At 48.7% G+C, this 15485-nt stretch overlaps 1 protein-coding gene across 1 annotated transcript in view; it reads left to right on the top strand.

The window, feature by feature from the left end:
- Positions 1 to 14334, top strand: part of LOC139397788 (roundabout homolog 2-like) — a 20878-nt gene extending 6544 nt beyond the window's left edge. The window contains exons 2-3 of the mRNA XM_071144217.1: positions 1 to 243; positions 14286 to 14334. The exon at positions 1 to 243 is cut by the window's left edge and continues 84 nt beyond it. Coding sequence (XP_071000318.1) covers positions 1 to 243; positions 14286 to 14290 — 248 coding nt within the window. The 3' untranslated portion in view covers positions 14291 to 14334. The remainder of the gene's footprint in view (positions 244 to 14285) is intronic.
- The last annotated feature ends 1151 nt before the right edge of the window (positions 14335 to 15485 follow it).

Below are 15485 nucleotides of genomic sequence, written 5' to 3'. Positions count from 1 at the left end.
CCCTCAACTGCAAGGCAGAGGGGCGGCCCAGCCCCACGGTGGAGTGGTACAAGGACGGGGAGCGGGTGGAAACGGACCGGGACAACCCTCGATCTCAACGCATGCTGCTGCCCAGCGGCTCCCTCTTCTTCCTACGTATCGTCCACGGACGACGCTCCAAACCGGATGAGGGCTCCTACGTCTGCGTCGCCCGCAACTACCTGGGAGAAGCCGTCAGCCACAACGCCTCGCTGGAAGTAGCATGTGAGTGCAGCTCGTGTTGGGGCTTTTCTTATTTCTTCTTGGGCCTCTGGGCCTCTGGGCCTCTGGGCCTCTGGGTTCGGTGTGAATGGAAGAGAAGGGGGTTTAGACTGGAGCTGGGGCTGAATAGAAGACTCCAGTTTCCTACTCTATTTCCCCCTCAATGTGCTCATTGAGTTGGATAATCTCACAGGAGATGGTTCAGGATGTGTTTTGCCCAGTGGCCCCAGTAGGCTTGAGGAGGCCTGGGGGGAGAGTGGCCTGATCATCCCAGGGTGAGTGCTCTTGTAAAGGACCCTTGGTAGGGGGTCAGGAGCTACAATAGCAACAAAGCTGTTTCGGTTGTCCTGCTAGCTCTGGTGTTTGTCAGGGAGATGGATCAGAGTTTTTAATACACAAAACAGGCCAGTCATTGTATCTGTGTTCGGTCATCTTTTAGTGGAGAGAGATACCCCAGTTTTCATTGGATGTAGACTAGACTAGAGGAGCTCCTCTTTAATGCCTGCTGGACTGTCTTAATGATGGACCTGCTTTGATGTGGAGGGGGCATTCCATCATTGTGAGGGTCAGTGACTACACTGAAAGGTTTGGGACTAAAAGCTTTCAAACAAATAGATAGTGAATAATATACACTCCATAAAAAGAGGCTGGTTGGTTTCTGAGGTCAGATCTTAGACTTGTTATCTGTGCTGTGTCTCTACTGGCTGTTCTGAGGTCAGCTCTTAGATATATGATCTGTGCTGTCTGTGTCTCTACTGGCCGGAGAGGGAACATTGAGAAGAGGATCTCAGATATCAACTGCTTCTCAAGCATGCCCAAGAGCTGTCACCAAAGCCCTCATTGTAATCTATTGGAGAGCGAGGGGTTTGGGGGATGGGCGGTGGACTTTTTTAGGGCGCTGGTGACTGGCTGGGGCTGGAGGGGAGGATCTGATGGTGGTTAGGGGAGTGGGGGTGAAAACTGAAGGAATGTACCATAGGCTACATGAGAAGGCAAGATACATTCTGTATTTCAGCTGTGGACTTACTATGCTTTCTTCGTATTTGGTTGTGGATGATGTATATATTTCTGACTCTTGATGTACCATCACGTGCAGAAATGGCCATAATTAAAAAATGAATCTAAAATGATTTATTGGTTGCTTTTAAGGGCTCTGCCTTTGAAATGAGAGAGCCTAGTTCCATGGGAGGACCATGGGAATATAGTAGCAGTGGGTTGGTCACGGAAGAGCACAGCTGAAACCATACCCTGTGTGTTAGTGGTGGCGGGGGACGGTGTCATGTCCTCATCTCCTCTTAGATCTCACCCCAGAGTCAGGCTCTGCTGCCCCAAACTGATGACTGTTCCTCTGCTGTCTTTTATTCACTCAGTCACTCACCCTGGATGGTTAGAGGCCTGCCTTCAGAAATACAGAAGGTCTCCTGATGAATACATCAAATAGAAATGTCAAGGAAATTGAACAGTGAGTGTTAAACAGGGCCCCAGTTTCCATAAATTGGAATGCTAAAAATATTCCCCCAACAGTGGACGATATGGGGTATTTATTTCTAGGTGGGTTCTTCAAGTAGAAGAACATTAGGTTTGGCTGGAGCAGGATGGTAGCAGGACTGGAGCGGTGCAGGCCAGAGTAGAGACAGTGGCTGGCCTGGCCCTGTCCACAGCACTGGGCTGCTTATTCTGGACCAGGTTCAAAAGGACCCATAATGACAAGGTTCTGAGCTGCGGCCCTCTCTCTCTCTCTCTCTCTCTGTCTCTCTCTCTCTCTGTCTCTCTCTCTCTCTGTCTCTGTCTCTGTCTGTCTCTCTCTGTCTCTCTCTGTCTCTCTCTCTCTCTCTCTCTCTCTCTCTCTCTGTCTCTCTCTCTCTGTCTCTCTCTGTCTCTCTCTCTCTCTGTCTCTCTCTCTCTCTGTCTCTCTCTCTCTCTCTCTCTCTCTGTCTCTCTCTCTCTCTCTCTCTCTGTCTCTCTCTCTGTCTGTTTCTCTCTCTCTCTCTCTCTCTCTCTCTCTCTCTCTCTCTGTCTCTCTCTGTCTGTCTCACTCTCTCTCTCTGTCTCTCTCTGTCTGTCTCTCTGTCTCTCTCTGTCTCTCTCTCTCTCTCTCTGTCTGTCTCACTCTCTCTCTCTCTGTCTCTCTCTGTCTGTCTCTCTCTGTCTCTCTCTGTCTCTCTCTGTCTCTCTGACTCCACTCTATTTCTCACGCTCCCGCACATATAATTACGTTGTCGGAGCAACCAGGATAGAACCCTGCAGGAGAGAGAAGGAGATTGAAGGAGAGCGCAGAGAAAACTAAGCCCTGAGCTTTTACAAGACCTCGTTTAAACTTCAGAACAGGAACAGAACCTTTTAAAAAACAATTTTGACATTGTGTGCTTGTGATTGCTGAAAAATGTTCGGCAAATCTCAATTTATCGTAGTTTATCTTTTTTTTTACATTTTAGCGTTTTATTCCAAGGATTTATTGACTAATTCCACGGTGAGTTCAAGACAAACCCAGAGCTTTTCTCCCCAGTGAAACTTCAGAGAAGGAAGTTAACATATTAACAATGTTTACTCTACCAAGCTCTCAGAGCCCTGCAAGATTTCACTTTAAAAGCTAAAAAATTCTAATGACCTGGCTTTTAGAGTTCTCCTACACTCGAGCGACTGTAAACATAATCCAAGTTGCAACAAGTCGTGTTTTGTCAGGCTGGGGCGAGCTAACCCAGTTTGTTTGGTTTATCATTAAAGACACGTACAGCACAGAGCCGCAATCTCTCCATCTGACCCTCTTAATATAGACAGGGTTAATGCATTCACCGTGAATCCTGTTTGTCCTGTGTTTACTATACTGTACTATAGTATACTATACTTTACTATACTATACTCACACAGGCTCAAGGTGGGATTCATTCTTTCTCTGTTGATGTTTGCTGTGTGTTAGTAATGGAGACACCAAGTAATGAGACGGCTTTGTTCATGTTTAATAGCATGCTATGGAGAACAAAGAGAGATAGAGCTGTACTGTTGAACGACGGAGAGGACTGGCTGACTGACTGGCTGACTGACTGGCTGACTGGCTAACTGACTGACTAACCAGCTGACTGACTGGCTGACTGGCTAACTAGCTGACTGGCTGACTGACTGACTAACCAGCTGACTGTCTTACTAGCTGACTGGCTGACTGACTGGCTGACTGAGTAACTGACTGGCTGACTGGCTGACTGTCTAACTAGCTGACTGGCTGACAATTTGACTGACTGACTGGCTACCTAGCTGACTGGCAGACTTGCTGACTGGCTGACTGAATGACTGGCTGACTAGTTGAATGGCTGACTGGCTGACTGGGCCTGCTCTCTAGCAGCAAACAGGCTGATGCAGATCACAAAAGACCAGGTGACTGGCTGCAGTCCTCTAACTGCACTGCAAGCCACATTAAGTCATGTACAGAATCAAGCTGCCTTTCAAAGAATGACTGAAATTCCTCACCTCAGTCTTTTAGGCTTTTTTTCCTCAAAACAAGGAACTCTGGGATTTTTTAAACTGCAGCTGTTAAAACAATGATCAAAGCCAGAACGTTTTAGACTTGACAAAATATAAAACAAAGGTATTGTGGAGACATTCTTCCAAAGGGCTGACCATCATCCTCATCTCTCACGTTTTTCTGTGTTCATGTGTTGACACTGTGTGGGTGCCAATGACAAGGTCTCTCCTTCTCCCCTTCTCTCTCTCTCTCTCTCTCTCTCTCTCTCTCTCTCTCTCTCTCTCTACTCTCTCTCTCACACACACACACACACATACACACACACAGACAGTGCTGTGTAAAGTTGACTATCAACCTTGACTGTATCAAAGTGGTTTCCTCTTATCTTTACCCATTGTACAGTACAGACTACAGAGTCCCGAGAGGCACTAAGAACAGCTTTCTGTTTTCCAGGAGGGACAGTGTGTGAGATAGTAAAGTGAGGTAATGGTCGGCATACTGCTCCACTTGACAGAGAGATAACCCCGGGGCCTGCTCTCTGTCTACTGGCCTGGCTCGCTGTCTGTACTGAGCTACTGACCACGCCGCACAGGGCTCACTGCTGGACTCATGAACACATGGATAGACATGGCTCTCTGGAGTTCTGAGTCACTCTATTGCCATCACAGGAGAGAGGGAGATATGTCCTGTCGAACTTATCTTTTCATATAGCTCTTTAATAACATGTAGGTAACACACTTGATATATTCTTAGCCACAATGTCAAGCTAGTAAGCTATCCAGCTCCTGAGTGGGGGAGCTCCTTAGGCTCATCTGTGGAGCGGGTGGGGTGGAGCAGGGGGGACAGTTGGCAAGCGCCAGTGTAAAGACTGGAATGGCCCCCTCCCACTGAGTACCCGCCTGTCTACTGAGCAGGAAATCCCTTGTACTACATCTGTTGGCCCTCAAAGAGCAGGGTCTTTATGTCAACCCCCACACCCACTACCCAAAACCCAACGTATGAAATCCATCAGGATTCTATTTCATACCGCTGTCCTCACTCAGTCTTCTCTCTTTTCCCTCTCTCTCTGACACAATGAAATAGAATCAGTCTGTCTTCCACTACTATTCCTTCAACTAGACTAATTATTTACCTGCTAGAGTGTTTGCCTTTCATTAACTTGTTATTGTGGCAGGCACCTCTTGTCTGGTCTTCTTCTCACAGAGTGGTATGGATTTACATTCCAGGAGAACCATCTCACATCGTGTTCTCTCTAACGTTGTTGCAAACATTTCTATTCCCCCTCTCTTTTTTCTGCTGCATAAGAGTTGTACAAGTCTATTTTCTGCTAATTCCAATGAGAGAGAGAGAGAGAGAGAGAGAGAGAGAGAGAGAGAGAGAGAGAGAGAGAGAGAGAGAGAGAGAGAGAGAGAGAGAGAGAGAGAGAGAGAGAGAGAGAGAGAGAGAGAGAGAGAGAGAGAGAGAGAGAGAGAGAGAGAGAGAGAGAGAGAGAGATAGAGATCCCACCCATGTGCTGCCAGGGTACTGGAGGCTGAGTGTGTTAAAGCTCTGTAGCAGTTAATTGTCTCAGGAAGGTTCACAGCAAATTGGTGAAAACAGCCCAGCCAGTCAACATGGAGCTGAGACGTGGCCTGAGACACAACCACAAACCTTGCTCTGCCCTAGCCCAGACACTAATCTGGTTGAAGTTGGAGTAGACTACTGTAAGAATGATGATTAAGGGCACTGTAGCCTCTCTTTTATATTCCATTTAGCCTTGAACTACAACAAACCAGTAGTCTAAAATTGTTTTTATAAATGTACTACTCTATGCTATGGGTTTTACAGCCCAATTGGCCATGATATCACACTGTATGTTTCTGGAAGGCTGTTGGCTTGTTTTAATTGATTGTGGGTGTGGATTTAGTTTAAGGCTATTTCTCTGAAATACTCTTAATCCTTTAATGACATGGAAAACAAATGGCTAACATACAGTGCATTCAGAACGTTTTCTAACCCCTATACTTTTTCCACATTTTGTTACCTTAAAGCCTTATTCTAAAGTAGATTAAATTGTTATTTTTTTCCCTAATCAATCTACACACAATACCCCATAATAACAAAGCAAAAGCAGGTTTTTAGAAATGTTTGCACATTTAAAAAAAAAAAACATAAATATTTAATTTACATGCTGTAAGCATTCAGACCCTTTACTCAGTACTTTGTTGAAGCACCTTTGGCAGCGATTACAGCCTCTTGTCTTCTTGGGTTTGACGCTACAAGCTTGGCACACCTGTATTTGGGGAGTTTCTCTCATTCTTCTCTGCAGATCCTCTCAAACTTTGTCAGGTTGAATGGGGAGCGTCGCTGCACAGCTATTTTCAGGTCTTTCCAGAGATATTTGATCGGGTTCAAGTTCAGGCTCTGGCTGTGCCACTCAACGACATTCAGAGACTTGTCCCAAAGCCACTCCTGCGTAGTCTTGGCTGTGTGCTTAGGGTCGTAGTCCTGTTGTAAGGTGAACCTTCGCCACAGTCCTGAGACTTTAGGTTTTCATCAAAGAAGTAGGTTTTCATCAAGGATCTCTCTGTACTTTGCTCTGTTCATCTTTCGCCTGATCCTGACTTGTCTCCCAGCCCCAGCCCCTGCCACTGAAAATATTCCCACAGCATGATGCTGCCACCACCATGCTTCATGGTAGGGATGGTGCCAGGTTTCCTCCATATGTGACACTTGGCATTCAGGCCAAAGAGTTCAATCTTAGTTTCATCAGACCAGAGAATCTGGTTTCTCTGAGAGTCCTTTAGGTGCTTAGTGGTAAACTCCAAGTGTGCTGTCATGTGCCTTTTACTGCGGAGTGTCTTCAGTCTGCCCACTCTACCATAAAGGCCTGATTGGTAGAGTGCTGCAGAGATGATTGTGCTTCTGGAATGTTCTCCCATCTCCACACAGGAACTCTGGAGCTCTGTCAGAATGACCATCAGGTCCTTGGTCACCTCCCTGACCAAGGCATTTCTCCCCCGGTTACTCAGTTTGGCTGTGTGGCCAGCTCTAGGAAGAGTCTTGGTGGTTCCAAACTTCTTCCATTTAAGAATGATGGAGGCCACTGTGTTCTTCGGGACCTTCAATGCTGCAGACATGTTTTGGTACCCTTCCCCAGATCTGTGCTTCCACACAATTCTGTCTCAGAGCTCTGCAGGCAATTCCTTCAACCTCATGACTTGGTTTTGAGACCTTATATAGACAGGTGGGTACCTTTCCAAATCATGTCCAAGCAATTGAATTTACCACAGGTGGACTCCAATCAAGTTGTAGAAACATCTCAAGGATGATCAATGGGAACAGGATGGGCCAGAGCTCAATTTCGAGTCTCATAGCAAAGGTTCTGAATACTTATGTAAATAAAGAAAATGTCTAAAAACCTGTTTTTGCTTTGACATTATGGTTATTGTTGGTAGATTGATGAAGATTTTTATTTATTTAATCAATTTTAGAAAAAGACTAACAAAATGTGGAAAGGGGAGGGTGTCTGAATACTCTTCCTAGCACATCACTGTTAGTCCTATCTCTATTATATCACTAGGTACCCATATGACAACATCAGTGGAGACCACTGAGTTGACGCAGCTCATAATAATGGCTGAAACGGAGTCAACGGGCCATTAACAAGAGCCCGTCCTCCCCAATTAAGGTGCCACCATCTCCTGTATGTTATGGTGAGTGAATGAGGACCCAAAAGCGAACTAACTTAAACAGAGCTTCTTTAATAACCAAACATAGGTAGGCTCAGATAGACCGGCAGATTCCGACAGGACAGGACAAGGTTACAGCAAACATGACGATAGTCTGGCTCAGGCATGAAACACAACAAACAAGAATCTGACAAGGACAGGAACAGAAACAGAGAGAGATATAGGGACCTAATCAGAGGGAAAAAGGGAACAGGTGGGAAACGGGGTGAATGGGTAGTTAGAGGAGACAAGGAACAGCTGGGGGAAAGCGGGGGAGAAAAGGTAACCTAACAACGACCAGCAGAGGGAGACAGGGTGAAGGGAAAGGACAGAGACAAGACACAACATGACAGTACATGACAGTACCCCCCCACTCACCGAGCGCCTCCTGGCGCACTCGAGGAGGAAACCTGGCGGCAACGGAGGAAATCCTCGATCAGCGCACGGTCCAGCACGTCCCGAGAGGGAACCCAACTCCTCTCCTCAGGACCGTACCCCTCCCAATCTACGAGGTACTGGTGACCACGGCCCCGAGGACGCATGTCCAAAATTCTACGGACCCTGTAGATGGGTGCGCCCTCGACAAGGATGGGGGGGGGGGGGGGGGAAGACGAGCGGGGGCGCGAAGGACGGGCTTGATGCAGGAGACATGGAAGACCGGGTGGACGCGACGAAGGTATCGCGGAAGAAGAAGTCGAACTGCGACAGGATTAATGACCCGAGAAATACGGAACGGACCAATGAACCGCGGGGTCAACTTGCGAGAAGCCGTCTTAAGGGGAAGGTTCTGAGTGGAGAGCCAAACTCTCTGACCGCGACAATATCTAGGACTCTTAGTTCTACGTTTATTAGCAGCCCTCACAGTCTGCGTCCTATAACGGCAAAGTGCAGACCTGACCCTCTTCCAGGTGCGCTCGCAACGTTGGACAAAAGCCTGAGCGGAGGGGACGCTGGACTCGGCGAACTGAGATGAGAACAGCGGAGGCTGGTACCCGAGGCTACTCTGAAAAGGAGATAGCCCGGTCGCAGACGAAGGAAGCGAGTTGTGGGCGTATTCTGCCCAGGGGAGCTGTTCTGACCAAGACGCAGGGTTACGAAAAGAAAGACTGCGTAAGATGCGACCAATAGTCTGATTGGCCCGTTCTGCTTGACCGTTAGACTGGGGGTGAAAGCCGGAAGAGAGACTGACGGAAGCCCCAATCAAACGGCAAAACTCCTTCCAAAATTGAGACGTGAATTGCGGACCTCTGTCCGAAACGACGTCTGACGGAAGGCCATGAATTCTGAAAACATTCTCGATTATGATTTGTGCCGTCTCTTTAGCAGAAGGAAGCTTAGCAAGGGGAATGAAATGAGCCGCCTTAGAGAACCTATCGACAACCGTAAGAATAACAGTCTTCCCCGCTGACGAAGGCAGTCCGGTGACAAAATCTAAGGCGATGTGAGACCACGGTCGAGAGGGAATAGGAAGCGGCCTGAGACGGCCGGCAGGAGGAGAGTTACCGGACTTAGTCTGCGCGCAGACCGAACAAGCAGCCACGAAACGACGCGTGTCATGCTCCCGGGTGGGCCACCAAAAACGCTGGCGAATGGAAGCAAGCGTACCCCGAACGCCAGGGTGGCCGGCTAACTTGGCAGAGTGAGCCCACTGAAGAACGGCCAGACGAGTAGGAACGGGAACGAAAAGAAGGTTCCTAGGACAAGCGCGCGGCGACGGAGTGTGAGTGAGCGCTTGTTTTACCTGCCTCTCAATTCCCCAGACAGTCAACCCGACAACACGCCCCTCAGGGAGAATCCCCTCGGGGTCAGTGGAGGCTACTGAAGAACTGAAGAGACGAGACAAAGCATCAGGCTTGGTGTTCTTAGAGCCCGGACGATAAGAAATCACGAACTCGAAACGAGCGAAAAACAGCGCCCAACGCGCCTGACGCGCATTAAGTCGTTTGGCAGAACGGATGTACTCAAGGTTCCTATGGTCAGTCCAAACGACAAAAGGAACGGTCGCCCCCTCCAACCACTGTCGCCATTCGCCTAGGGCTAACCGGATGGCGAGCAGTTCGCGGTTACCCACATCATAGTTACGTTCCGACGGCGACAGGCGATGAGAAAAATACGCGCATGGGTGGACCTTGTCGTCAGAGAGGGAGCGCTGAGAAAGGATGGCTCCCACGCCCACCTCTGACGCGTCAACCTCGACAACGAACTGTCTAGAGACGTCAGGTGTAACAAGGATAGGAGCGGATGTAAAACGATTCTTGAGGAGATCAAAAGCTCCCTGGGCGGAAACGGACCACTTAAAGCACGTCTTGACAGAAGTAAGGGCTGTGAGAGGAGCTGCCACCTGACCGAAATTACGGATGAAACGACGATAGAAGTTCGCGAAGCCGAGAAAGCGCTGCAGCTCGACGCGTGACTTAGGGACGGGCCAATCAATGACAGCTTGGACCTTAGCGGGATCCATCTTAATGCCTTCAGCGGAAATAACAGAACCGAGAAATGTGACGGAGGAGGCATGAAAAGTGCACTTCTCAGCCTTCACAAAAAGACAATTCTCTAAAAGGCGCTGGAGGACACGTCGAACGTGCTGAACATGAATCTGGAGTGACGGTGAAAAAATCAGGATATCGTCAAGGTAAACGAAAACAAAGATGTTCAGCATGTCTCTCAGGACATCATTGACTAATGCCTGAAAGACAGCTGGAGCGTTAGCGAGGCCGAAAGGAAGAACCCGGTATTCAAAGTGCCCTAACGGAGTGTTAAACGCCGTCTTCCACTCGTCCCCCTCCCTGATGCGCACGAGATGGTAAGCGTTACGAAGGTCCAACTTAGTGAAAAACCTGGCTCCCTGCAGGATCTCGAAGGCTGAAGACATAAGAGGAAGCGGATAACGATTCTTCACTGTTATGTCATTCAGCCCTCGATAATCTATGCAGGGGCGCAGAGACCCGTCCTTCTTCTTGACAAAAAAAAACCCCGCTCCGGCGGGAGAGGAGGAGGGGACTATGGTACCGGCGTCAAGAGCTACAGACAAATAATCTTCGAGAGCCTTACGTTCGGGAGCCGACAGAGAGTATAGTCTACCCCGGGGGGGGGTGGTTCCCGGAAGGAGATCAATACTACAATCATACGACCGGTGTGGAGGAAGAGAGGTGGCCCTGGACCGACTGAACACCGTGCGCAGATCGTGATATTCCTCCGGCACCCCTGTCAAATCACCAGGCTCCTCCTGTGAAGAAGAGACAGAGGAAACAGGAGGGATAGCAGACATTAAACATTTCACATGACAAGAGACGTTCCAGGAGAGGATAGAATTACTAGACCAATTAATGGAAGGATTATGACAAACTAGCCAGGGATGGCCCAAAACAACAGGTGTAAAAGGTGAACGAAAAATTAAAAAAGAAATGGTTTCACTATGATTACCAGAAACAGTGAGGGTTAAAGGTAGCGTCTCACGCTGAATCCTGGGGAGAGGACTACCATCCAGGGCGAACAAGGCCGTGGGCTCCTTTAACTGTCTGAGAGGAATGTCATGTTCCCGAGCCCAGGTCTCGTCCATAAAACAGCCCTCCGCCCCAGAGTCTATTAAGGCACTGCAGGAAGCTGACGAACCGGTCCAGCGTAGATGGACCGACAAGGTAGTGCAGGATCTTGAAGGAGAGACAGGAGTAGTAGCGCTCACCAGTAGCCCTCCGCTTACTGACGAGCTCTGGCCTTTTACTGGACATGAAGTGACAAAATGACCAGCGGAACCGCAATAGAGACAGAGGCGGTTGGTGATTCTCCGTTCCCTCTCCTTAGTCGAGATGCGGATACCTCCCAGCTGCATGGGCTCAGCACCCGAGCCGGCAGAGGAAGATGGTAGTGATGCGGAGAGGGAGGCGACGGAGAGCGCGAGCTCCTCTCCACGAGCTCGGTGACGAAGATCAACCCGTCGCTCAATGCGAATAGCGAGTTCAATCAAGGAATCCACGCTGGAAGGAACCTCCCGGGAGAGAATCTCATCCTTTACCTCTGCGCGGAAACCCTCCAGAAGACGAGCGAGCAAGGCCGGCTCGTTCCAGCCACTGGAGACAGCAAGAGTGCGAAACTCAATAGAGTAGTCTGTTATGGATCGATTGCCTTGACATAGGGAAGACAGGGCCCTGGAAGCCTCCTCCCCAAAAACAGATCGATCAAAAACCCGTATCATCTCCTCCTTAAAGTCTTGATACTGGTTAGTACACTCAGCCCTTGCCTCCCAGATTGCCGTGCCCCACTCACGAGCCCGTCCAATAAGGAGAGATATGACGTAGGCGACACGAGCAGTGCTCCTGGAGTAAGTGTTGGGCTGGAGAGAAAACACAATATCACACTGGGTGAGGAACGAGCGGCATTCAGTGGGCTCCCCAGAGTAACACGGCGGGTTATTGATTCTGGGCTCCGGAGATTCGAAAGCCCTGGAAGTGGCCGGTGGATCGAGGCGGAGATGGTGAACCTGTTCTGTGAGGTTGGAGACTTGGGTGGCCAGGGTCTCAACGGCATGTCGAGCAGCAGACACTTCCTGCTCGTGTCTGCCTAGCATCGCTCCCTGGATCCCGACGGCTGAGTGGAGAGGATCCGAAGTCGCTGGGTCCATTCTTGGTCAGATTCTTCTGTTATGGTGAGTGAATGAGGACCCAAAAGCGAACTAACTTAAACAGAGCTTCTTTAATAACCAAACATAGGTAGGCTCAGATAGACCGGCAGATTCCGACAGGACAGGACAAGGTTACAGCAAACATGACGATAGTCTGGCTCAGGCATGAAACACAACAAACAAGAATCTGACAAGGACAGGAACAGAAACAGAGAGAGATATAGGGACCTAATCAGAGGGAAAAAGGGAACAGGTGGGAAACGGGGTGAATGGGTAGTTAGAGGAGACAAGGAACAGCTGGGGGAAAGCGGGGGAGAAAAGGTAACCTAACAACGACCAGCAGAGGGAGACAGGGTGAAGGGAAAGGACAGAGACAAGACACAACATGACAGTACATGACACTGTAGACAACATACACATTCCAATTACCCTCATAAAGATACATACATCAATCGCTTTACTATGCACACTGCGTGTGATCCCCTAAACACAACCCATTCTTCATTTCAAGGTTTTCGCATTAAATCAATGCAACTCATGTAATTAAATGTGCCCCATCTATTTGTTGTCTGTGGTCGATGCAGACATGCCACTATGAGTTGAGGATTTGTTCGATACATGACTTGTGTTCCGTCTCTAATACACAGTGCTTCTATTAGCATGCTGGGCTAGCTGGATGCTCTCCCTACAATAAACTCATAGACAGACCATATCAACATTATACTGCGGTACAATAATGACAAGATGAACATTCAACTCTTATAAGACATGGAGATCAGGGTGGGGGAGATATTGGCCCAGCTAATGAATCCAGAATGCATCTCCGCCTGTGCAGTCCCAGCAGCGAGGGGCAGGGGGTGTTGACATGCTGTCCCTCTGAGTCAAACGTCCTGATGATGCTGGAGGTGTTTAGACCGTGGTTGTCTCCCACTCCTCCCCCGTCCTCCACCGTCCTTCTCCCCCACAAGAATAATGCTGCTGGAACAAGGGCAGGGCAGGCATGAGAGCCACTCACCACGGGACAGGGAGCAGGAGAGGATTGGAGGCCACTCCAGACAGGGGCTCTTTGTGCCTACTGGCAGGAGGCATGGAGATCCAACACTGGCCCTGCAGAGATCACAGAGCTAGTGAGGAGAGGTGGACACACTCCAACTGGCCAGTCAGCGAAAGGGAGAGTGGTGTGGATTGATTGAGAAATGGAAGGATGGATACATAGATGGATGGATGGATGGATGGATGGATGGGTGTATTAATGGATGGATGGATGGATGGATGGATGGATGGATGGATGGATAGGTGTATTAATGGATGGATGGATGGATGGATTGATGGATGGATGGGTGTATTAATGGATGGATGGATGGATGGATGGATGGATGGAGAGAACAGGGCTGGACAGTATGGTGGAGGCAGCAATGCCTTCACTGTCAATGTGTGTGTGTTTTCTTTATTACTCTGTCACTGGGTGTATCTTAGCTTGGGGGACCTCCCCATGACTCTCTGGTGAACAATGTGTTGTGAAGGCTTGTGTGAAGGCTCCTATGGACTAACTGAAGGGGCAGCTGTAGGGAGATGGAGGGTAAAGGGGCTAGCCCATGGTATGATCAATCACTGTAGGCTGACCTGCCTCTGCTCTGACAGCCTGCTGGGTTAGCCAGCCAAGTCAACCACATGCCCTCCTGCACCAAGAATACAGACCACATCTCTTCCTTCTCTTTTCACATCATCCATCTCTCTTTTCTTTCCCACCGAAATGAAAGTCAGACAGTGGAAGAGTTGGGTACCACAATGCGTATCACGGTGCGTATCATGGTTGATTCCATCTGATTTCCACTGTCAGCCTAGTATTCAACAGTGGATCCATCCACTATTTTATCTAATCTATTATCAGGTTTAGGAGGAAGTCATAAAACAATGAAGAGGCCATCGTTGGTTATAAAACACCCTCATAAATGATGGAATGGTTTTGTCTACAGGATGAGCTAAGTCTCTTCAGCCCGATGTCCTTGCTGGTGTTTGGTCCTGCTTGTAAGCAGGCTGTAAAGAGGTGTAGAGCTAAATGTACTAGATGAGAGAGGATGGAGTACTCCAGCCATAGCCAATCCCCCTGCATGTCCATGCCTCGTATCTCTACTTTGATAGAACACTTATGTAGGAAATGGCTCATTTCCTCAGACGAGGATAAGTTGACTCATATTGAGTCTGCCTAACACATTTGTGTCCTTGGGTGTTTTTGTCTTCTGTCTTGTCTCCTCTGCAGGCTGACATTACACAGACATCCAGTGATCTGCTTTAGTGGTTAGAGCGTTGGGCCAGTAACCGAAAGGTTGTTGGATCGAATCCCTGAGCTGCCAAGGTAAAATGATGTCGTTCTGCCCCTGAACAAGGCAGTTAACCCACTGTTCCCCGGTAGGCCGTCATTGTAAATAAGAAATTGTTCTTAACTGTCTTGCCTAGTTAAATAAAGGTTCAATTAAAAACATTTAAAAAATAGAAACGACATGGCTCATGCGGCTTTCTGGGTGAGTGACTGTACACTCCTCTGAGCCCCTCTGTGTCACACCAGGGTGACCGCTAATTCCTCACAAAGTAATCCCTGCCTAGGGCTGCCGGAAGCTGAGGAGGAGAGGATCATGGGTAGGATGGGTCCCACAGAAAGCAGGAAGTGTCTGTGTGATATGACGATGACATGTCTGATCTGAGGACCTTGCAGGCTAATCCAGCCCTGTGATTGAAGGAAGGAGTAGGTAATGCCAGGAGTGCCCTAGCCTCTCATAGCCTGCATAAATGCAGGCAGTAGTAGATAAGAGGTGTTTGTGCTTGAGTCAAATTTCCCTGCAGTCCCTCTCAGGCTAAGCCCTGATAGTAGAGTAGGTACTTCAATATTCAATATTTTAGGCTCCTGAGTGGCACAGCAGTCTAAGGCACCTCATCTCAGTGCTAGAGGTGTCACTACAGAACCTGGTTTGATCGGGAGTCCCATAGGACGGCATACAATTGGCCTAGTGTCATGAGGGTTTGGCCGGGGTAGGCCGTCATTGTAAAATAGGAATTTGTTCTCAATTAACTGACTTGCTTAGTTAAATGAAGGGTAAGTAAATATAAAAAAACACATGAATCCTCTTAGCAGGTGAGATTGTGTGTGCGTTTCTACGTTTAGTACGTGTGTATATTTCATGTGTGTCTGTCTGACCCTATGTTCTTGAGCCCTATGTGTGAAAATGTTGTGATGGAAAGCTGTACCTCTCTCAGTGTGGGACTGGTGAGGCTGTGTTACTGGGTCTAATGTCTGGTCCTCTCTCAGTGGGGGACTGGTGAGGCTGTGTTACTGGGTCTATTGTCTGGTCCTCTCTCAGTGGAGGACTGGTGAGGCTGTGTTACTGGGTCTAATGTCTGGTCCTCTCTCAGTGGAGGACTGGTGAGGCTGTGTTACTGGGTCTAATGACTGGTCCTCTCTCAG

The sequence above is a fragment of the Oncorhynchus clarkii genome, unplaced genomic scaffold, assembly GCF_045791955.1.
Source record: "Oncorhynchus clarkii lewisi isolate Uvic-CL-2024 unplaced genomic scaffold, UVic_Ocla_1.0 unplaced_contig_10485_pilon_pilon, whole genome shotgun sequence".
Taxonomy (NCBI): Eukaryota; Metazoa; Chordata; class Actinopteri; order Salmoniformes; family Salmonidae; genus Oncorhynchus; species Oncorhynchus clarkii.
This window is presented reverse-complemented; position numbering and strand designations above follow the sequence as displayed.